The sequence below is a fragment of the Diaporthe citri genome, assembly GCF_014595645.1.
Source record: "Diaporthe citri strain NFHF-8-4 chromosome Unknown scaffold_15, whole genome shotgun sequence".
Classification (NCBI taxonomy): domain Eukaryota; kingdom Fungi; phylum Ascomycota; class Sordariomycetes; order Diaporthales; family Diaporthaceae; genus Diaporthe; species Diaporthe citri.
The window spans coordinates 504,083-526,205 of record NW_025064860.1 but is presented as its reverse complement, the minus strand read 5'-3'; the positions used below and the strand labels follow the sequence as shown (position 1 = coordinate 526,205).

General features: G+C 55.3%; 8 protein-coding genes across 8 annotated transcripts; 4 read left to right on the top strand and 4 right to left on the bottom strand.

Annotated features, from left to right (window-relative positions):
* Positions 1–495: 495 nt before the first annotated feature.
* INS49_005225 (uncharacterized protein) lies at positions 496–3,379 on the top strand (the record flags this gene model as incomplete). Its single annotated transcript, XM_043166011.1, has 4 exons — positions 496–661; positions 862–956; positions 1,018–1,550; positions 2,179–3,379. The coding sequence occupies 4 exons, from the start codon at positions 496–498 to the stop codon at positions 3,377–3,379; spliced, it is 1,995 nt and encodes a 664-aa protein (XP_043017488.1).
* A 606-nt stretch (positions 3,380–3,985) lies between these two features.
* INS49_005224 (uncharacterized protein) lies at positions 3,986–5,718 on the bottom strand (the record flags this gene model as incomplete). The annotated part of the gene is made up of 5 exons (XM_043166010.1): positions 3,986–4,687; positions 4,791–5,010; positions 5,075–5,207; positions 5,300–5,474; positions 5,614–5,718. 5 exons carry the CDS (start codon positions 5,716–5,718, stop codon positions 3,986–3,988), a joined length of 1,335 nt encoding a protein of 444 aa, XP_043017487.1.
* A 757-nt stretch (positions 5,719–6,475) lies between these two features.
* On the top strand, positions 6,476–7,657 carry INS49_005223 (uncharacterized protein; the record flags this gene model as incomplete). The annotated part of the gene is made up of 5 exons (XM_043166009.1): positions 6,476–6,788; positions 6,882–7,010; positions 7,079–7,215; positions 7,288–7,418; positions 7,501–7,657. The coding sequence occupies 5 exons, from the start codon at positions 6,476–6,478 to the stop codon at positions 7,655–7,657; spliced, it is 867 nt and encodes a 288-aa protein (XP_043017486.1).
* A 375-nt stretch (positions 7,658–8,032) lies between these two features.
* Positions 8,033–8,920, bottom strand: INS49_005222 (uncharacterized protein; the record flags this gene model as incomplete). The annotated part of the gene is made up of 2 exons (XM_043166008.1): positions 8,033–8,527; positions 8,630–8,920. The coding sequence occupies 2 exons, from the start codon at positions 8,918–8,920 to the stop codon at positions 8,033–8,035; spliced, it is 786 nt and encodes a 261-aa protein (XP_043017485.1).
* Positions 8,921–9,476: 556 nt separating this feature from the next.
* INS49_005221 (uncharacterized protein) lies at positions 9,477–10,172 on the top strand (the record flags this gene model as incomplete). Its single annotated transcript, XM_043166007.1, has 1 exon — positions 9,477–10,172. One exon carries the CDS (start codon positions 9,477–9,479, stop codon positions 10,170–10,172), a length of 696 nt encoding a protein of 231 aa, XP_043017484.1.
* Positions 10,173–10,570: 398 nt separating this feature from the next.
* On the bottom strand, positions 10,571–11,689 carry INS49_005220 (uncharacterized protein; the record flags this gene model as incomplete). Its single annotated transcript, XM_043166006.1, has 4 exons — positions 10,571–10,909; positions 10,983–11,122; positions 11,205–11,333; positions 11,404–11,689. 4 exons carry the CDS (start codon positions 11,687–11,689, stop codon positions 10,571–10,573), a joined length of 894 nt encoding a protein of 297 aa, XP_043017483.1.
* A 605-nt stretch (positions 11,690–12,294) lies between these two features.
* Positions 12,295–20,694, top strand: INS49_005219 (uncharacterized protein; the record flags this gene model as incomplete). The annotated part of the gene is made up of 8 exons (XM_043166005.1): positions 12,295–12,887; positions 12,977–13,496; positions 13,558–13,681; positions 13,758–13,870; positions 13,930–14,881; positions 14,964–20,482; positions 20,585–20,604; positions 20,664–20,694. The coding sequence occupies 8 exons, from the start codon at positions 12,295–12,297 to the stop codon at positions 20,692–20,694; spliced, it is 7,872 nt and encodes a 2,623-aa protein (XP_043017482.1).
* Positions 20,695–21,265: 571 nt separating this feature from the next.
* On the bottom strand, positions 21,266–22,018 carry INS49_005218 (uncharacterized protein; the record flags this gene model as incomplete). The annotated part of the gene is made up of 1 exon (XM_043166004.1): positions 21,266–22,018. One exon carries the CDS (start codon positions 22,016–22,018, stop codon positions 21,266–21,268), a length of 753 nt encoding a protein of 250 aa, XP_043017481.1.
* Positions 22,019–22,123: the final 105 nt, after the last annotated feature.

Sequence of the window (22,123 nt, the reverse complement as noted above, 5' to 3'; positions counted from 1 at the left end):
ACGTATGAACAAAGACAGTTTCCAGAATGGGCAGCAACGCGGCACCGAATAGATGTGGTTATACAATGTTTCCGTGAATTATACACCTGTGGCACTATTATAGACTTCGAACTTAAAGTACTCTGTACAGACTGGTGAAAGCCTTCTGTGTCTCGCTCACGGTCCGAACATGTTCCCGGCATAATACTCGTCCAACGTCGGTCGGTATTCACAGATGACTCGCACCTTGAAGCCCGAAAGTTTATTTCCTGGCTTATCAAGTCAACGTTCAGTATCATCCTCTCTGCGCTCTTGGGCTAATAAGTGAAGCTTCTCTTGCGTCTAGATGGGCCCCGAGAGCCGGACTGCCAAAATCGGAAAGGCCAGAAGTCTTTCTGTGTCGCGTGGACAATCTACAAACTCGTTTGAAGCTTCGATTCATTGATTAGCGTTCGACAGAATTCAGAATCCTCAAAGACTGAGTTGATCAAAATGACAACAGGAGTCCCAGCCACAATGAAGGCCATTATAATCAAAGGCCGTGGAAGTGCCGGCGTCATTGATTCTCCACCACCAAAGCTGCGCGACGGTCTCATACTGGTCAAGACAACTGCTGTGGCTGTGAATCCCTCTGACTGGAAACATATTGATTTCATGTGGGTTGGTGATCCAACTGGCACTCGTCCAGGCTTGGACTACGCGGGCATAATCCTCGACATCGGCCCCGGTGTGGATAAAGACTTGAAGATAGGTGACAGAGTTTGTGGAATTTGCAACGGATCGTGCGCATCTCCCCAACGCTGCAGCAGAAAATGGATACTATCTAACAGCTATGAGGGGCATACAGGAACGTGAGACAGCCACAGGACGGAACATTTGCAGAATTCTTGGTGGCGAAAGCCTGTTTCGCTATCAAGATTCCACATGACATGGACGATACAGAAGCATGTGCCATCGGCTCCGGCCTCGCTCCAGTGGTATGATCACCCTCATCATTGAGTGAAGTTGGCATCGATTAATAAGAACGAGTACAAATAGGCACAAGGCCTCTACCAGGACCTCAAGCTTCCTCTCCCGATGGACCCGTCTCCACGGCCAATCCCCATACTAATATACGGGGGAAGCACGGCATCGGGGATCATGGGAATACAGTTCGCCAAGATGTCTAACTGCACTGTCATCACAACATGCTCCCCCAGGAACTTCACATACATGAAGGAGCTCGGCGCCGACTTGTGCGTTGACTACCAGGCAGAGGATTGCGCCGAGCAGATCAAAACTTTCACCAAGGGCCGCATCAAGCTTGCGTGGGACTGCATTGCCACCATCAAGTCGGCTCAAATCTGTGCCGCTTCCATGTCAAATCTGGGCGGTCATTACAGCAGTCTGCTCTTTCTGTCCAGCAGCATTGTCAGGAGGGTCAATCCCAAGATTACGTGTTCCACGGTGGTTGGATACAGCATACTGGGCGAGGAAATCGAGAAGGAGACTGTTGTAGAAGCACGGCCAGAGGACTTTGAGCATGGGAAGATGTTTTGGGGGATTGCAGAGAAGCTGCTGCACGAAAAAAGGTTCAGGCCGGCTCGACAGGTAGTGAACGAGGGTGGCAAAGGACTGGAGGGAGTTTTATTTGGGTTACAATACTTGAAGCAGGGCAAGGTGAGCGCTGGAAAGCTCGTGTATACAATTTGAGAACCAGAGTAGAGTTTGAGGCAAACAAACTGTCTCCGGATCCAATTATCGATCTCTTAAAAAACCGGGTGGAACCATTTTTGCGATAGTCGAGGGAATGAAACTGTGAGAATGCTGACAGGCATGTAGGCAAAGTTAGTAATTACTTAATAAGATTTGCGCACAACCTTGCATCCCTTCCCTTCGCGGTCAACCAAAGCTGCCACCAGAAACGAGTCGAGTCCCGAGCGCGGTCCGACGGCCCTGGAGTGTTGCTTGCCCACCACTGCCCAACAACAGCAAGTATTCTGATTCACATTGTTTGCATAAGATCATTGGTGTGAAGTGACTAATACCATGGACTGTCTGAGTAAATGAGCCGTGATATTAGCAACCAACTGGACTCTGCCCACTCGATATTGAGACTCATCCCGAACCGCTCTTTTCACCTTCACGTTCTCTATTCACAACAACTTTTAGAATTCCGCATTAGTACTGCGCAATGTACGCAGAAATACCGGTACCAAGCTCACCAGCAAAAGTCGACCGCTCCCCAGCTGTTTTAGAGTTGCCGTCTGGGTTGGCGACTGCGGCGTTTGCGGCCACGAGGGATCGCACAGACGACATTATCACCGATGCCGGTTTCGCCGGATACTATGAGAACGTGCATTCGGTCCAGATACAGCTATGCGCCGCTCTCATCATCGAGTCTTTCAGCAAGTTGCGGTGCAACCTGGCAAGGGCCAAAGCCGGCGAGAAGCTGAGACCAATCAAGGCTGTTCCGGCGGTGAAGAAACAGCTCGAATTCTGCTACTCCATCCTCGAGGATGCTGGTCTCATCACGAGGAACTCAGACCTGTCCTTTTCCCGAACGAATTCGCCTGTTCCTTTGAAACCATCCAAAGACATCCTGGACGAACTCATACACAATCATCCCGGTTTCAGGTCCCTCAACAAACTTGTTGCGCACGCTGGCAAAAACCTTGCAGAGATATACGCGGGGCGCACCGATGCCGTAAGAGCTGTGTTCGGGTCTGTCGAAGGACGCGAGTACCTCGAGGACATCTACGGACCGTGCCATCCGAGCTTGGCATTTCACCTCCTCGTGAAGGACTTCATCACCCGCCTGCTTGACGGCCTCTGCAGCTCAAACGAGATCGTGCACGAATCACATAAGCAGGGGCTCAAAATCCTAGAGCTCGGGGCTGGAACAGGAGGGACGACCAAGTACCTCGCACCGCTTCTCCAAAGCCATCACGATCGAGTGCCGGTGACGTATACATTCACCGACCTTTCCCAGGGCCTGGTTTCGCAGGCGGGACGCAAGTTCCAGCAGTACGACTCTGTCATGGCATATCAAGCGCAAGACATCGAGAAGCCACCGTCTGCGGAAATGGTGGGCAGCCAGCATATTGTGATTGCCGTGAATGCCGTCCACGCGACGGCCGACCTTGTACAGTCCTTGAAAAACCTGCGACAGTTCCTCAGGCCGGATGGGTTGGCGTTGGTAATGGAGGTTCAGGAGCGCCTGTGCTGGGCGGATTTTGTGTTTGGGCTGTTTGAGGGTTGGTGGAAGTTCAAGGACGGGAGGACGCACGCAATCGTTGATGCAAAAGCTTGGGAGAAGGCTTTTCACGATGCTGGATTTGGTCATGTCGACTGGACGAGGGGCAGCCTCAGGGACTCTGGGCTCCAACGGGTGTTCATTGCAACTGCTTCCTCCGAATAGAGATCTTTTACAAATCACTTTATTACTAGTTCAATCTAGTGATGATCAGTCTTAATTTCACCCTGTTGTGTCGGGTAAAATTGGTTTCCCGTCCGTTTGCGGTGGTTACACACGCACCTGGGCACGCACACATCTAGGCAGGTTTGAGAACAGTTGTGCCTCCCGTCCTCGGGGTGGGGCGGTGGTTCTGTTGGAAGAAGAGCCTCGTAAATGATACAACTAATAACACTGATGAATAATTCGACTCCAGTATCCCAAATTTCAAACATCCCATCCGTTACGCGTTCCTGAACTCTGATCTGTCTGCTACTCCTCGTCACCGGTGAGCCATATTTCATGGCCATTCCCTTCCCGTACTACTTGGCTCAACAGACATCCTGAAACCGCTACTGCGCTCAAGATCCACCATGCTAGTTCAGTGGTGTTATGTGACGAGCCATACCCATAGACAATGCCAGCGGCCACGGCACTGACGGTGCGCACTATTCCTGTGGTCATAAATGCGATGCTATGTGTTCTTGCCAGAGCCGTGGGGTGCGGCGATGACCTATCATCAGATGGCCTGAGTAAGTGATGGGGCCGATATTTGTGGCCATGGGAAGGCACTCACATGTTTGTTAGTACCAATTGTGCTGGCACCGCGAAGCTGGAGACCATGACCTGGAAGACCTGAACAATGATGATGAAGACCCACACTACCACTCCGTGATGGCCATCAGCGGAGGGCACCGAAGCAAGGGCAATGAAGGGGACGACGAGATATAAAAGTGGATAGCCTCGGAGAAAGATCCTCCACATCTTCAATATCCCCAGACGCTGGCTCACACGAGGATATGCAAGCAGCTGGAATGGGAGGCCAACTATGCCTGTCAACGACACTGACAGAGACAGCTCGCTGGGTTTCATGCCCGCCCCACCGCCAAATTGGAACGGGAGCACCCTGCCGCTCCTGTCGCCAATAGGATCGCTGAGAAATATCGACCACAGCGTATTGTAAGATGTAATGTGTATCTCCTGGATGGAGTATGACAGCAACGTGAGAATAAACAGGGGAGTGAACATTCGTCTCAGGGGTAGGATACGTGTGGGTTTGGGCTTCTCCAATTCTGCTTTGCCTCCGTCGTCAGGACTTTCTAGCTCTATGCTGTCGGGCCCTTCTTCCATGAGTCCCTCTTCTTCCTCGGTGGCAATGACACTTTCACGGGTGTCGTTGTGCTTAGACTTCGAGGCCTGGCCGAATAGACGCTCTCGGATCGGCCGTGATAAAGCAAGTCCAAGGTCGTATTTTTCTTGAAGTGACTTGTGCGTCTGCCAGCAGCAGAAGATCAGCTATTCCGTCGTGAATTCCATCCGTTTCTGGCTCGACATGTATTCGATCGTCAGTTGAAGGTTTGCAGCTGCGAGGACTTACTTCTTCCAGGAAAAAGAATACGAGTATCAATGAAATGATCATCAAGACCCCATTTGCGATTGCTGGCGGTGCGTATGGCCACTTCTTCAGGAACCGAGAATTGCCATAAGTGTCTGGGAATCTGCTGCCTAGATCGGCGAGTTGACCACCCAGAACGGGACCTAGGGCCGCAGCTATATTAAAGGATATGGGGAATAGCACAAATGCTCTGGCCTGGTATCTTTGAGTAATGTCAGTACGTGGTCTCAGCTCATACCTGGAGAGACAGGCTTCTTGAAACTAACTTCTTCTCTTTGACCACTTCTGATATCATGGTCCTCGCAATGGCGACGTTGCCATTGAAGATGCCTTCTACAGCACGCAAGGCCACGGCGTGCCAGAATTTCGTGATGAAGCCAAACGAAAGGCCGGTGACGACTAGGAGTCCGAACAGAGTGATCTTAGACGCAGCCCAGTTTGAAGGAAGGCCATTGGATTACAAAGGGAGCACCTACGGCAGCCAAACAAACTAATCAACATAACCAATTTTCTTCCCCCTTTCGGAGAATCCGCGAGCTTTCCCCAGAACGGTGACGCGAAGCATTGTGGAAGTGAGAATGCTGCCTGCAGGTAGGCGGCCTGCCTAATGATCTCTTCGCCTGACAGCTCTGGGCTAATGAACTGGAGTTGGTAGTAGAGATATATCTGTGCATGCGGTCAATGTCTCCCGAATTAAGGAAATAACAAAGTGGGCCATAAATCGCTAAGCACTCAGTCGGGCGTATTGAGTAGACTGGCAGCGATTGGAAAAGCGACGGCTTGGGTAAAGGCTTCAGGTACGTACGTAAACGGAAATCCTCAATATTGGCTCCGCGATGCGGACGAAGCACAGGATCAAAAGCTGATCCTTCCTGGGCATCGATGCCCAGGTGACTTGATCTTGTTTCATGATGACTACAGACAGCTTCAATATCTTCCACAGGGCTGCGGACAATCCAATTGAAAGACCCTATAGCCTGCCGTAAAAGAGAAATGCGCTAGTTTCAGGAGGTTGAGATGGTCAGTTAGTGATGAAGCTGGGTTTCGAGACCCAACGAGTGTCGCATCACCCACTCCACAGTCACATTTGAGAACTGGGAACGTAGCAACTCTGTGCTTGCAATTGAAAATGACTCTACTGCAGAAGAAGATGCCTTGAGACCGTCAGGCGCGATTAAGCGTTCCGTTAGCCATGTACGCCCAAAGCATCGCCCACGAGCCGCTGCACATTCGCATTGCTCGGTCCGAGCCAACACACAGCGACTAATTTCGGGCAAGCCAGATGCCTGCAGAAAACCGATCGTGTTAGAACAGGGGCACAATCCTGGTGTGGGGAGAAATTGAGTTCGGTCCGCTGCTGGGTGCGGAAGAATCAACACCCCACATTCTTCGAATCGAACCAAGATACGGATGCAGTATCGCGGTATGGGTGCGGTTGCCTTCCAGTAACTGAGAGATGTCCGTCTTAAGCACGTGATATTTGTCGTCCCGCCAGAGCTTGCTCGCCTATTATTTCCGCAACTTGAAGATATCACTGTGAGTTGACGTCCGTCAACGTCTCTGCCTTTGCTAGCCAAAAAGACTAAAATAAAGGAAAAGGTGAAGGAAAAAGAACCGACAGGGAAGTCAAAGCCTTTTGTGTTGTCAAGCTGTTGCTAGGCCTCAAGATGGAAAAGCTCAAATCGCGTCTCGGAGCACGGCCCAAGTATCTTCCTGTGGAAGCAAGTGACCAGATTGAAGATTCTACTCAAAGCAGTCAACGCGATGCGCTTCAAAACAATAATGCTACTCGGGAAGGCAGGCTGGACGCTGCGGACGATTGGGCCAAGACCAGGAATCGCTTTACTCGCATCCACTATCTAGCTTCCTTCCAGGGCCTAGTGATCGTTTTGCTTGTTCTTTTCATCTTTGTTTCCCACCGTCGCAGAGCTGCCGGAAGTGTTCATCTCGGGACTGATCCGAGCGGGTTTGTTCCCAAAGGTTAGTGTATCAGCACTCGACAATTTTATCAAAGGACGAGGAGATATCTGCTGCTGTCCCACTTCCAGGCCGAAGGACTGAAACACTCGGCAGGTGTTGGAGAACCGCCCAGATGGACGAAATACGACGATTTAAGCGACGCACACCACTTCAGAGAAGACGTCTTTGAGAGCATCGAGAATGTCCGGAAAGCTGCCAGCCATTTCAAAACACTCCACAACGGTAAGTTGGAGGGCGGGATGCTCGTCTCTTTTGTCTGATTCCTGAAGCTCTTGCTGACGTGTTCCCAGCCTCTGGAGTGTACATCAATGGAGACTACAGCACATACAGGGGCTTTGACAACGAAACACATGACCTGCCACCTTATGTTACGAGGAAGGGATCAGAGCTATACAGCATCCGGGCATTTCACCAGATGCACTGCGTGGTAAGCTTCAGTGGTGGCTCTGAGGTGCCACCGGCACGCTAATGTTGAGGACTAACTATTGTGCTTTCTCAGTCAATCATACTCGAGGACATTGGGTACCGAATACACAACATGAGCTCTAAATGGACGACCGGACATGTGATCCACTGCATCAACACTCTGCGGGCGGCAGTAACTTGTCTGGCTGATGCCACACCCATATCGTACATTCACGGGATGCAAGGCTACCATTTCTCTGGGACATAACAGCATGGACCACGAATCGCTGACCAGCTGTTCATATAGGGGCGTCGGCCACACCACGGATGATCAACAAGCATGGTGTCGGGATTTCTATGCGCTGAGGGAGTGGGCGCATGATCCGGTCAGGGCGGTGCGGTGGATGAACATGGCCCCCGCCGACGAGCCGGACCAATATGTAGAACTAGACAGAGATACCTGACAGACTTATTATAGTGGACCAAGCCATCATGGCTTCTATTAAATTGCAGTACTTTTAGAGAACCGTTAAATTAATTCATAATATTTTGTTTCTTCAAAAAGGCGTTTTGTGGCATTGGCCGGTGTGGAAAGACGGTGTAGAATAATTAATAATACATTGGTGTTCAGACTATTTACAGTGGACTGAGTAGGCATACTGGCCCCTTGTGTGAATGATCAAAGCATCCTGGCAGATAATAGAAAGTGTATGTTCCAAATCAACAATCCAGGCAATTTTCCACAGCATTCTAGTAGAGGATAATTTCTTTCACAGAGAGGACCTGTCTTTGCAGTCATGGGCCGGGCATGGCGGCATACAGAAGCTTGAGGTTATGCATTACTCTATTACCATGTCAAGTGCCTTCCGGATACAGGATGTGATCATGGGCACATGAGCCTCATCAAAGATGTTGTAATGGTTGCCCGACGTGTGAAGCACCTCAGAAACAAACCCCTCCTGCATGTCCTCCCACCCCAGCTGAGGCAGGAACCTCGTCCTGTCCAGCGGACACATCTCGTTCCTCTCCAGGGTCGGCACCAGGCCGTCTGCTCTGATGAGCACCACGGGCGGCGGCGCCGGCCTCTCCCCTGCCGTCCTGACGACCCGGGCCGCCCGCTCCGTGCGCCTTGACCAAGCTGGTGGGTCCCAGTGGTCCGAAATGCAGGTTGCCCTCATCAGCGCCGTAAGCAGCTTGTTTCGCGTATCCTCGCTGATGCCCGGCAGCATGGGCGCGTGCCTTGCGTGGGGTGGGCCCTTGCGGGCTTCTGGCCTCTCGCAGCGCGGATACACCGAGTCGACGAGGATGATCTTTGACACGCGGAGCCCTCTGCCCTGTCGGGCTATCATGTGGGCCATGTGGACTGCAACGATTCCACCGAAGGACCAACCTATGCCGCCAAGATTTAGCTACATTTACCTGTCACAACGAGGCACGGCCCAAGGATGCGAGAGGGGTGACTTGCCACCAAGAACGATTTCACCGCGCAACTGGACCCGGCGTATCAGGCGGAGGTATGCGTCTGCAATGTCCTGCACAGTCTGCCAGCCTCCGATACCATCCTGGTCGAACTTGGGATCCCAGATGCCGTAGACTTTACGACCTACCGGGCCAAGTTTGTAGTAGCTTGTGATAAGCCCACTGGCGTCGTGTATGAGGAACAACGGCGGAGACTCGTTCCTTGAGCGAGGCACATCCTGGATGAGGATTGGATTTGCGAGACCCATATCCCTCTGACTGCAAGCTGCGACCTCTTGGCAAAATCTTACAACTTGGTGTTCCTATTCGGTGATGTCTTCAGCAGAGTATCAAACCCAGAAAAAAGCACAAGGGTGTGCAGATAGAAAGCAACTAAACAAAGCCTATTGGAAGTTGGGAAAGTATATTGAAAAGTTTATAAAGCGTCTGGTAGCTTTTCAATGTTCTCACGCATCTAACCTGCTTGCTCGGTTTTCTAAAGTTCGGTCTGCAAAGCGCCTGCAACTCAAAATTGCGTTCACTACGTACCGACGGTCCGAGTCGAACCATGCATAGTATGACCACGATGGAGTCGTGCAATGCAGGGTAGCATTGTCGATTATGTGCTTGGCACAGGGAGCAGTGCCTAGTAGGTTCTGCCAAATGTCGGCTCACAGACTTGACAGTCAGTTGCAAGGCCCGTCCGTGCCAGTCTGGAGCCAACTGCTGTTGTCAACTGCGCAGGTTCAATTTTACAAGGATTTTGTTTACTCCAAGTCTATGAGGAGCGACCGCGTGCCAGCGAACGGTTTATATCACATCACGATGGAGGAAGTCACTATGGAGGAGGTGAACTTACTGTCTAAAACCGAAGACGGCATCGAATGTTCGAATGGTACCGACTTTGCAGTCCGCCACAAGCACTCTGCCCGTAGGAAAGGGTCTTCTCGAGACAGGGTCGCCAGAATATGCAGGCTGGCCCTCCTGCCAACCATCATCGGCGTGAGCATGTTCCTCGTCGGGAGGATGACCCACGAGATGCCAATGCCGTTCACCTCCCCGTCGGAGCCCGTATCCCTTGGCCTTTGCTCCCCGGACTGGCACGAATCCAAGAGGCGCGGGTGTGTGTACGACTTCATCCTGTCGACTTGGATGCACCCCCGGTGCTTTGACAAGGAGATGCACGAGACCTACCTCGACCTTCTCCAGCGGAAGAACACTACCTTCTGGTACGAGAAGCAGAGAGTCAACGAGGTCCCGTGGGAAGTGGCCGTGTCGGGGGAGCACCCGCAGATCTTCAGCGACGGCAAGGTGCACCACCTCCACTGCAGCTATGTCTTGGACCGGGCTATACATCTTTCCAGGAGGACGCCAATGATCCTCGACAGCCTTTCGAGGAAGGAGGAACACATACAGCACTGTTTGGTATACAACGGCATCCCGTTCTCCTGGGAGATCGACTCGCCAAATGTGACGAGAGTTTATAATGAGCCTTTCGAGGTGGATTGTCTGGTTGGATGAATTCGAGCACTTACAGTATAGGGTTGGCATGGTCTGTTCCCGTGACGGGATTTCTCAAGTGATACGTTCATAGTTTGCTACATGGGCGTGTCAAATATGTGTAAACTTGGAATTGATGGCTTGAGGAGATTTTCAGAGAGGACCATTTTCCCCAGGAGATCAGAGCGGACTTCAAGAGTTTCGTTCCGATTTCTCGACGTCGCGTTACAGAAATAGACCTGAGTACTTCTCTGGTGGGGACACACAAAGCAATCCTATAACAGCCAGTACTGCTGGCGACGTATTTGGCATCTCAACTTTTACATCGCATAGTTTTAGTACTTCATACTACTTGTGCGTGGAGACAAATCCATTAGACAAAAGCCTTTAATCGATTGATCCAGGAAGTAGGTGATCAACTAGGCCAAGCCGCTCTTCTCCTCCTCCGAAAGCTGAGGGAACGGGATGATCTCGGTGTTCTTGTCGAGCTTGGAGCCCGGAGGCGACAGGTTCTTGTACCTGATCCCCCTCTCGGGCTCGTTGGCCCACCGCCTAAGCGCCGTCCAATCCCTGCACATGAACTGCTGGTCGTCGGTGACATGGCCGACGGCAAACCCGTTCACGTAGGACATCGGAGTCGCATCGGCCAGGCACATGATGGCCTCGCGGATGGCATTGAGGCAGTGCGCTACGTGCTTTGGCGACCACTGCGACGACATGTTGTGGTAGCGGAACCCGTACTCCTCGGTAATGCTCAGCTATCGGGTGTATCAGCCAGCTGGTTGGAATACTAAATCGTGATTCGTGATGATGACAGTGGGCACAACTCACAAGGCAGTGCATCTGGTGGAACCCGCGGATGATGTACGTTTGCCGGTTGGAGACGGTGGAATAGTAGGGGGGAAGCTTGGTGACGTTGCCGTCCGGGTGCACCCAGTCTGCGTAGTTCCCGTTCACAAGCACATTTGACGCTGCGAAACTGTCGTGTCAGTAGTCTGCAGTGGTGTATGCTAGGAAGGGGCGTGGGAAGGGACAAGCGGTGGTTTGTTTTACAGTTGTGGATCGACTTTATCCTGGTGACTGTGGCGATAGTCTTGTTGATATCGTAGAAAGTGTCCTCTTCGATATAGTAGGGCGAGCTCGGATCGGCCAAGAACGTCCATCTTGGCGGCTCACCAATTTCTGCGCCGTGGAGGTGAGCAGCCGATCTAACTTTACCAGCATGGGTTTCCGGTTACGAGAGGATTCTTACCAGGAGGCACAAATCCATTTGGATCACTTCCGATGCGTTGCACACTCCCATGATCTTTTATATAATTATGAGAACCGTTGGCTGCTATGTAGGCAAGGGTCAAGAAGAGCGCCGAGCTGACAATGGCGAGGCTCGCGCCGAGATACCAGATGGTTCGCCGTAACGAAACAATCTCATCCTCCGCGAACGCCTCACGCGGCTCATCGTTGTCACAAGAAGACCGTGAGACGGCCTTGTACTTTCCCTTGTTTTTTCCGGACGAAAGCAGCGCCTTGAATCTCTCCATTGGTGTCATCGACGTCTTGTGCAAGTGGCTGATTCTGATGCTGATCACCCAGTCAACGTTTGAGTAGAATCCTCGTCGAGATGTGGCTTGTCAGTGCAAAAAGGCCAGAATTGACACAAAAGTTCATCCACAATGTTGGATTGGGTCAAGAAAAGTACACACATAGTACGTAGTAAGTAGTGAGGGGGCAGTGTGTCAGGAAAGTTGTGAGTCCTAGCAACGGGATCTCGTCGCCTCGCTCCGGTCGGACCGCAACCGTGCACAGTTGTCGCTACGGCATCAACAATGATAAGGTACAACCACTACCTTTTTCCGAACATTTTTATTGGCTGGCGGGAAATTAATTGATCTGAGTATTTGGGACCGAGTCGCACGCCAACTTTGAGGTAGACATACTAAGTACGCGACGTAGCACTCGATCGACCCATTATCGCATGCTCCGGGGCTACATGAGCATATGAACAAGCGCTGCATATTGTAATCTTGCTCCCTGTTTTGGGAATCAACCTCGTGGTCCCTATTATCATCATACGGTATCGAAGTCACAGAGTCAGCTGCAGGGAGGGAAAAAAAAGGGCAAACCAAGAGACGAAACCCACAAGGCTATGACTTGCACAGCCCCTAGACTTGAGCCCGAAGGGCTTCCCTACGCCAAGGACAATGCTGGCTCTAATGTCACAAATTCAGAAACCTCGAATGCAGTACCGATTGCCATCTGCGGCATTGGCATGCGGCTACCAGGCGGGCTGGACACCCCATCAGCACTCTACGACTTCCTCGCCGCAGGGAGGGACGCACGCGCCCCTCCGGAGCGGGAGAGATTCGACTCAAAATCCCATTCTTTCAGGAACGTCGACGGCAAGAGCCAAACACTGCCGGCGCATGAGGGCTACTGGCTGTCGAACAAGGACGTGACTGCTTATGATCCGTCCCTGTTCCCAATGAGCCAGAAAGAGGCGGTAAAAATGGACCCGACACAGCACTTGCTGCTCCAGGTCTCCTGGGAGGCACTCGAGAGCGCAGCAGAGAGAGACTGGGAGGGTAAAAATATTGGTTGCTACGTGGGTAGCTTCGGGGATGACTGGCGGGAGATGCACTCCAAGGACGACCTGGATGATGGGCCGTATCGTCTCACAGGATACATGCCTTTCGCACAAGCGAATCGTGTATCTTATGCCCTGAACTTGCATGGCCCAAGGTGCGTGACGTGCCACTAAAGGCTTTGAGCCTTTGCGCCACGACGTGTGCTGGCCCGTGATATTGCTAACGCATGACGATAAACACCAGCATGACGCTCCGGACGGCCTGCTCAGCTGCGGGTCTAGCCGTGCACCTGGCCTGCCAGGGGATACGAGCCGGCGACTGCGACAGCGCCCTGGTCGCCGGCGCGAACCTGATTCTATCGCCCGGCTTCGCGCGACTCATGGCCGAGCAGGGTGTGCTGTCGCCGGACGCATCGTGCAAGACGTTCGACGCCGAGGCCGACGGGTACGCGAGGGCCGACGCGGCCAGCTGCCTGTTCATCAAGCGGTTGGACCACGCAATACGCGACGGCAACCCGGTGCGGGCCATTATCCGGGGCTCGGCCACCAACAGCGACGGCAAGAAGGCCGGGCTCACGACGCCCAGCCCGCAGGCTCAGGAGCAGGTGATCCGGGCGGCTTACAGACAGGCCGGCATAGATGATGACGACGTCTGCAAGACGGCATTTGTAGAGTGCCACGGGACCGGCACGGCGGTCGGCGACATGGTCGAGGGGTGCTCGGTCGGCGCCGTCTTTGGCGACACGGGGATCCATATAGGTTCGGTATGTTCTTGACGGCTGGTGGCGTGAGGGGCTGTTGAACTGCTGACGGTGAAGTATGAAGGTGAAACCAAATCTCGGCCATTCTGAGGGTGCGTCAGCCCTGACGAGCATCATCAAGTCTGTTGTTGCCCTTGAACGTCGGACAATCCTACCCAACATCAAGTTCAAGCGCCCTAATCCGAGGAGTATGTTCCGAGCACGTAGATAGAGACAATTCCGCAACAATCGAACAAGTGCTGACGAAGACGACGATTCCTGTAGTCCCGTTCAAATCGGCAAGCTTACAAGTGCCCACCGCACGCATTCCCTGGCCCACTGACCGTCTCGAAAGGGTCAGCATAAACAGCTTCGGGATAGGGGGAACAAATGTCCATGTAGGCCCCTATGACCAGACCATCGCTGTTGAAACTTGGGTGCTGACCATGTTGGGAAGATTATCCTGGACTCTGCCGCCTCTTTCATCGCGGGCGGATCGTCCCGGCCAGCGCCAGCACCATCACCACACTCCCCTCCCCCCTCGCCGCCACCAGGACAACAGGGCGCATCGCTGCTGGTCTTGTCCGCCGGCAGCGAGAAGTCACTCAAGATGATGGTGGAGCAGTACAAGGACTACCTGCACCGTCACCCTGCCGCCCTGGACCGGCTCGCATACACGCTGGCCCACGGCCGGCCCACGCTGCCCTTCCGGACCTTTTGCGTCGCACAGCAGCCTGATGATCTCAACACGTCCGCGTGGCCAACCATCAGGCCCGTTCCGGGGGCGAACAGGGCCGTCTTCGTCTTCACGGGCCAGGGCGCGCAGTGGCCTCGCATGGGCGCCGAGCTGATCAAGACTTCGCGCGAGTTTCGCGAGGACATCAAATACATGGACGCCGCACTGAAGCGGCTCCTGCCCGTCTCCCACCGCCCGAGATGGACCCTCTCCGGCGAGCTGCTTCGGCCCCAGGGCAGCTCGCGCCTGGGCGAGGCCGAGTTTGCGCAGCCTGCGTGCACGGCGCTGCAGGTCGCCCTGGTGCGGCACCTGGCGCGCTATGACATCCCTCCGGCAGCCGTCGTCGGCCACTCTAGCGGCGAGATCGCAGCAGCATTTGCGGCCGGGGTTCTGTCGATGGAGGAGGCCGTCATCGTCGCGTTCTACCGCGGATGGGTGGTCCAGTCCAGGCTAAAGAGGAAGGGATCGATGGCCGCGGTCGGCCTGGGAAGGGAGCAGGTCAATCGGTTTGTCAAGGCCACTCCTGGCGTCAGCATTGCCTGTGAGAACAGCGACAGGAGCGTCACCCTGTCTGGCGACGCCCGTGGCCTCCAGGACGTGCTCGACACCATCAAGATGACCCACAAAGACGCCTTTGTGCGTCTTTTGAAAGTCGACGCGGCCTACCACTCCGGTACGTCAGGCTCACCTTCTAAGGTTATTGTTGACCATTTGAGATTCATCCCGGTGCTAATACGGCCACCGTCTAACAACAGATCACATGAAGGAAATCGGTGACAAATACCGATCCCTCGTCACGCCGTTTGTCAAGCCCCAGCAGCCAAAGGTGCCTTTCATCTCCAGCGTGACCGGCGAAACTCTCTCAGAAGCCCAGGATTTCGGACCTGAGTACTGGCAACGAAATCTTGAAAACCCTGTTCTCTTCCGTCAGGCCGTGAGCAGGCTTGTCCAGGGGCCGTCGGCCGCGCATGTACACCTCGAGGTTGGCCCGCACTCAGCTCTCGCCGGTCCGCTGAAGCATATCTATGACGAGAACAGGTTGCAGGTCTCGTACACTTCGGTGCTCAGACGTGCATCCAACGACTCGTGCGAGCTGCTCGCCGCCGTCGGCCACCTGCACTGCCTGGGCACACTGGTGCGGCTGCCGGTGCCCGACGACGACGACGCGGCCCAGCCGCTCATAGACCTCCCACCGTACCCTTGGGATCTTTCCAGGACGTACTGGCCCGAGGGGCGGACCCTGAGGGAATGGCAGGCCCCGCGAGCGCCCTCGCACGAGCTACTGGGCCAGCGGGTGCGGCAGGTCAGTGACGCGGCACCCCAGTGGCGGTGTGCGCTGTCGCTCGAGTCGGTGCCGTGGATCGCTGACCACCGCATCCGTCGCAATGCCATGCTTCCCGCTGCGGCATATATCGCCATGGCGGGCGAGGTGGTGCATCAGCTGACTGCTGCTGCTGGAGTGAAAAGAGGGGGCTTTGTGCTGCGGGATTTGCATATCCAGACAGCTTTGGTGATGCGTCCCGGCCAGGTTGTCGAGATTGTCACCGAAGCACGCCCTGAATCGGAGACGGGACCTGATGAGTCTGCATGGTTGGAGATTTCCATCAGGTCTTTCCAGCCTGGTCGGGCCGAAGGGGACGATGGCGACGGCATATGGACCGAACACTGCAGCTGCCGGATCAGAGCAGCCGACAGCCAGAAGAGCTTGCCCTGTGTGAGCAGTTACAAGTACGGAATTGGAATGCTAGACGGCTTAGAGAATACATGCGTGCGCGGGGCCGATCCTGCAACATGGTACAAGGCCATGACAAGAGTAGGATACAACTATGGTCCACGGTTCAGGGGCGCACACGATATCCGAACGTCGGCAAGGTCGCTAGCCGCGCATGTTCGTGTCGCACTCCAAGGCAGCCAGGAGGCCTTGCTCAAGACTGGTGCAGAAACGGGTCATCCAGGCAGTCATTACGCCGTCCACCCGACAGCCATCGATCATGTTCTCCAGGCAATGATCGTCGCCGCCCATGGCGGACAGACACGTCTACTGGAGAAACTATGGCTCCCAGTGAGAATTGACGAGATCTTCGTGGGCCGAGAGCACGTCGGAGACTTTCAAATCATGGTCAAGGCGTCGAGCCCTGGTTGTGGTGATGCAGTCTGCAAAATAGACTCGCACGAGGATGTTAACGCTGCACAGCGTCCAATATCCTATTTCAGGGGGATTCGTCTTGCCCCAGTGGAGAGTCTGGAGAGTGGTAGTACGAGTCACGGCGCCATCGAGCTTGTCTGGAAAGCAGACATCGATCTGATCAGTCCTTCGGCTCTGGTAAAGAGAGCGACCGCGGAGGGATTTGAGGAGACACACTCTGATCTCCATGAGCTTTTCACTCTCTGCGCACTGGAACTCAAGGAGAAACTTCCTCCTCCTTCGGGACTCGGATTGGGGCCATCCATAGCCGGGTCGAACCTGCACCTTGCCAAACAGTACGACTGGCTCAAGAGCTACACTCCTGATCAAGATAAGATCTCGAGCTGGGAATCAGGACAGGCGCCCGGCAGAATTGAGAGCTTGGCAAGAAAGTTGAAGGGAACTTCAGGAGCAGCCGCGGCCAGCTTGGTCATGCAATGTCATACCCATGCCCGGGCGCTCTTCAGTGGCGATGCAAGCCCCCTGGACCTGTTCCTCCAGGACAACGCCCTCCACCATCTTTACGACTGGATGAATTCTCTGTGGTCGTATCGATGCCTGCTGCAGCTCCTCTCTCACCAGCGCGGGCGAAACCTTAAGATTCTGGAGATCGGCGCCGGCACAGGTGGGTTGACCGCACGAGTCCTGCGAGACCTGAAGGAGGAGGATGTGGAGGAGACAGGTAGCAACAGCACGACTGATGAAAGGGCCACATTCGGCAAGTACGTCTTCACCGATGTCTCAGCTGGTTTCTTCCCAGCCGCCAAGAAGCGGTTTGCCACCTTGGTGCCGCCACAGCTGATGGAGTACCGCGTGCTGGACATCAGCCGCCCGCCGCAGGAGCAGGGCTTCGGGACGTGCGAGTACGACCTGGTCATTGCCAGCAATGTGCTACACGCGACACCCTATCTCACGCAGACGCTGCGCCACGTGCGGACGCTGCTGCGGCCCGACGGGAGGCTGCTGCTGCAGGAGCTGGCGTGCGGCGTCCAGTCCAAGTGGATCAACTTCGTCATGGGCTTCCTACCAGGCTGGTGGCTGGGGCAGGCCGATGCGCGCGCCAACGAGCCGTACCTGGCGCCCGAGGATTGGCACCACCGCCTGGTGGACGCCGGGTTCGGCGCCCCAGAGCTCGTCGCGCTCGATGCCGACGCGCCGCTGCAGCTAAACGCGACCATGCTCGCCCGCCCCGGTCCCGTCACCGCCAACGCTGAGGCTGGGGCCAAGTCCTCCTGTCCCACAGTCACGCTGCTGGTGCCGCCCGAGTGTGAAGGCGCCGCCGAGAGCCTTCCTGCTATTGTGCGGGAGCTGGAAGGATGGCTCCTGGATCACGGGCACCGGGTCTCTCGGGTGTCGATCTGTCAGCCCCTAGACGTTTCTGCTGACAGCCACCAGAGACATGTCTTCGTGTCCGCCATCGACCTCTGCCTACAGGACGGGTGGTTTCACAACCTCACAGAGGAGAAGCTCGCCGGCTTCCAGCGTCTAGCCGGCGAGTTGCAGGCCGCCAACGCCGGCTTGCTGTGGTTGACACAACCGTGCCAGATCCGTCCAAGCAACCCGAGCTTCGCACAATGCCTGGGGATTGCAAGGACCGTCCGAGCCGAGTTGGGAGTGCGCTTTGCTACCCTCGAGCTTGATTTAGTTGACGATGGCGGCAGAGACGAGCCTTCCGTGGGACTAGAGCATGCGATTCGAGCCATTCAGTCTTTTGTCCAGAAAGGCCTCGCCGAAGACAACAACCAGACAAGTGATGGCGCACCAGGCCAAGATATGGAACTAGCCTACTGCTCCGTAGCGAAGGGGATCGTAATCCCGCGTGCCCGCCCCGTATCAATCCGCAGTGCCATCCACATCAGTGCCACCGACGGAGAGGGCGGCCGTACAGCCATCACAAAGCTCAGGGCTGCGCGTACCGGGTCTCTGGAGGGTCTGGAGTGGACCTCAGTGCCGCAGACCAAGTCTCGCCCTCCGCCTACAACACCACTCCCATCTGGAGCGGTCCGGGTCCGGGTCCAGGCCGCCGGTCTCAACTTCAAAGACGTCATGGTTGCTATGGGCCTTCTCGGCGTCCCCGGCTCAGAAGACGCACAAAATCAAGGCTTGCCGCTGGGTTGCGAGGCCGCAGGCGTCGTCACGGCCGTGGGCACCTCGGTCTTGTCACAGCAGCGCTTCAGCGTCGGGGACCGCGTCGCCGTATTCGCGCCGCAAGCGGGCTGCTTCTCTACTGAGGTCGAAGTCGACGCGCGGCTGTGCGCCCGCATCCCCGAATGCCTGTCGATGAGTGAAGCGGCGGGCATGCCCTGCGTCTTCACGACCGTGCTGCGCGGACTGGCCGACAAGGCAGGCTTAGCCCCGGGCCAAACAGTGCTGATCCATAGCGGCGCCGGCGGCGTGGGCCTCGCCGCCCTTCAAGTCGCGCAACACTTGGGAGTAGTGCCAGCCAACATATACGCGACAGCAGGGTCCGACGAAAAGCGAGAGTTCCTCGCCGAGCAGCATGGGTTGCCGCCTGGCAATATCTTCAGCTCGAGGGACGACTCGTTCGTGGACGACATCATGAGGGCGACGCGCGGGCGCGGCGTCGACGTGGTACTCAACTCGCTCTCGGGGGACCTATTGCACGCGTCGTGGGGCTGCGTCGCCGGCGGCGGAACCCTCGTCGAGCTGGGCAAACGGGACGTGCTCACACGTGCCAGGCTAGCCATGGCGCCTTTCGACGACAACCGCTCCTTCGTGGCCGTCGATATGGCGCGCCTGGCTGTCCAGAACCCGTCTGTCGTGGGTCGACTGTTAGAGCAGACACTCGATCTGTACAAGCAGAAGGCCATCGCACCAGTGCAGCCACTACGCCTTTTTGGCTGCGTCGAGGTCGAGGATGCCTTCCGCCAGCTTTCGAAGCCATCGCACGTCGGCAAGGTCGTTGTCGACATGAGCCACTGCGCGGCATTGAAGCCTAAACCCAAGAACGGCGTGTCTGTGTCGATGTCGGTTCCTGTTCCCGCGCCTGGGCTTGATCCGGAAGCGGTTTATCTGCTGGTTGGTGGCCTTGGTGGCCTCGGCATATCTATTTCACGGTGGATGGCGTCCCACGGTGCTAAATCGCTGGCCATGCTCTCTAGATCTGGTGGTGAGAGCGAGGCAGCCAGTGACGTGCTAGCGGAGCTTTTCGAAATGGGCTGCAAGGTCACAGCCGTGGCCTGCGATGTAACTGACGAGGATGCGGTTCGGGAAGCCATATCTCAAGTGTCCTCGAGCACACAGAGGCCCATTGCTGGTGTCCTGTTTCTCCCTATGGTCTTGGCTGATGCCGCGCTCCCAGACATGACCATTAGCAAATGGCGAGCAGCGACCGATCCCAAGATCCGTGGGTTGTGGAACATACACAACTCTCTGTCAAAGTCGTCGCATTTAGACTTCTTCGTCCTGTTCGGCAGCACGTCTGGCTTTTGCGGTCATCCCGGCCAGGTCAACTACGCCGCCGCCAACTCGTTCCTCGACGCTTTTGCCCAGTACCGCCGGGGACTTGGTCTGCCGTGTTCCGTCGTCGATATCGGACCCGTCGAGGACGTTGGCCACGTCAGCAGAGTCAAAGAAATCCAGGACACAATGGCGAGATCTGGGGCCCGGCTTGTATCCGAGAGGCAGATGCTGGAAGCTGTACAGCTTGCCATGCTAAGCTCGACGGTCACGCCCTCCCAGGTCCAAGGATGGGGCATCGACCGTGGTCTTTTGGTTCAGGGACAAGTCGGCGTCGGCTTCGACGTGGAAATACCGCTGGAAGATGCCCGGAACTCGGTTGTGTGGAAGAGGGACGCAAGAATGGTGATGCTCCGCCCTGGCGTGCTTGGGCCCCGAAATTCAGCATTCGAGCCAGGCCCGTCATCTAATGGCCTGACCGACTTCATCTCACATCTGCGGAGCGAACCGACCGAGTTGGATAGTCCGTCCACATTGATCCTGATTGCACGCGAGATCGCGTCTCGGCTCTTCAGTTTGTTATCGCGAGAAATGGACCATGCAGACGAAGGCGTTTTGGCGTCCGTCTCGTTGGAATCCCTTGGCATTGATTCTTTGATGACTATCGAGGTAAGAAATTGGTGGAAGCGCACTTTTTGTTCTCAGATCAGCTCCTTGCAACTGATCAACGCGGACAACTTTTTGCAATTGGCAGCGCTCGCTGTCACCCAGCTAAAGGAGGCGATCACGAGGTAGGCTTTGGCAAGTAACCAACCATTATGAATCTGATAATAATTACCAGCACTCCAAGGATCTCAATCCAGTTGATGCAGCTGAAGTAGAATTAGAATCTGTGATATGACAATTGCAGTGAGGGCCCTCTAAAGAAGAGAAGAGAGTGAAGTCTGTGATGTGTGGCTGCCAGTGCCAAGGCGCTCGAGAATGTCACAAGTTTATGGCCCGTGTGCCCAACCCTAACCCAGGATCTACTAGGATTAGCCACTACCAAGATACCCCTGCACATTCTCTACATTTACACTCGCGTCTCTGCTTCTCAGAGCTCCATCGGGACAGCTTACACAGTACGGAAGCTGATGGGCCACCTTACTCGGTCACAAACAATTGTCAATTAGCTATCTTTCTCTGCCTGCGTCCCAACATTGAACCAGTTCTCAGGGGGGCCACGTGGGCCGCTGCTCGGAGCACATCCACACAATGCCGCCAATACGATAAACAACACACAGCCTTTCTGAGAAGTTGAGAAGCTAGCCCACACGGAGACGCTGCTGTACTTCGGACCCCCTCTCGCAATGCTTTAGGTCCTGCAGACATACATGGATCCTACCCCTGGCCCGACGCATCGCCTTTCAACGCCTTCTAACGCCCTTGTGCTGCGTTGGCTCCACGGTGCTCCTATTCCCAATTCTCTGTGTTGTAATCTATCGTGCTCGCAAGCTTGGGCACTGCAGAAATCCGCTCCGATTTGGCGAAGAACCTGACATCAGCCCCGTCCATGACCTGAGCTTCGAAAAGATCGTCCCGGCGTCGCCAGCCAGCCCCGTCCGTCCCAGTGGGGGTGTCAGTGACAACCTCTTCAGCATCTTCCGGCCTGATCGGAGGCCTGCTGAGGGGACTCGGCTGCTTGCTTTTCGTTGACCCTTTCCTGATGCCGGGGGATGAAACTTTCCCAGTACCGGACAATAAATCCTTGCCAGTGGGCAAGGGTTGTGGCCCCTTGCCAGCTTTTGGAGGCGGAGGTGCCTTGGTACCGGTCGATGAGCTTGTCCCAGTGCCGGTCGAGGATTTATTCCCCTTGCCGATCGTGGAGCTTATTCCGGTGCCTTTTGAGGATTTATTCCCCTTGCTGGTTGGCTGAGGCTCCTTGGTGCCTTTCGGAGCCTTCCCAGGACCGGCGGTTGCTGTCCCAGTTCCAGTTGAGATCGCTCCGGGGCTGGCGGGGATTGTCACTCGCGCCGGCCTGGCCGGGTTGCGAGTCCCGTCGGGCAGGAAGAGCCCCGGCCGCTTCGGGCCCCGGTACCCGAGGCCGGCATCCATCCACGGCTTTAACGACTGCCTCAGCTCATTCTTGCGCTCCTCCACGGTCTTTCCCCCTCTGGCGTTGTCGACTCGCCTCCGGAACACGTCCAAGAGTTGCTCGTCGGTCATTTCAGGTTCTACTCGGTCCTGAACTCCAGCAGTGGTGTCATTGTTCGTTTTGCTCGGGGTCTCTGGCGGCTCTCCTTTCTCCATAAAATCTAAATCCCTGATTCC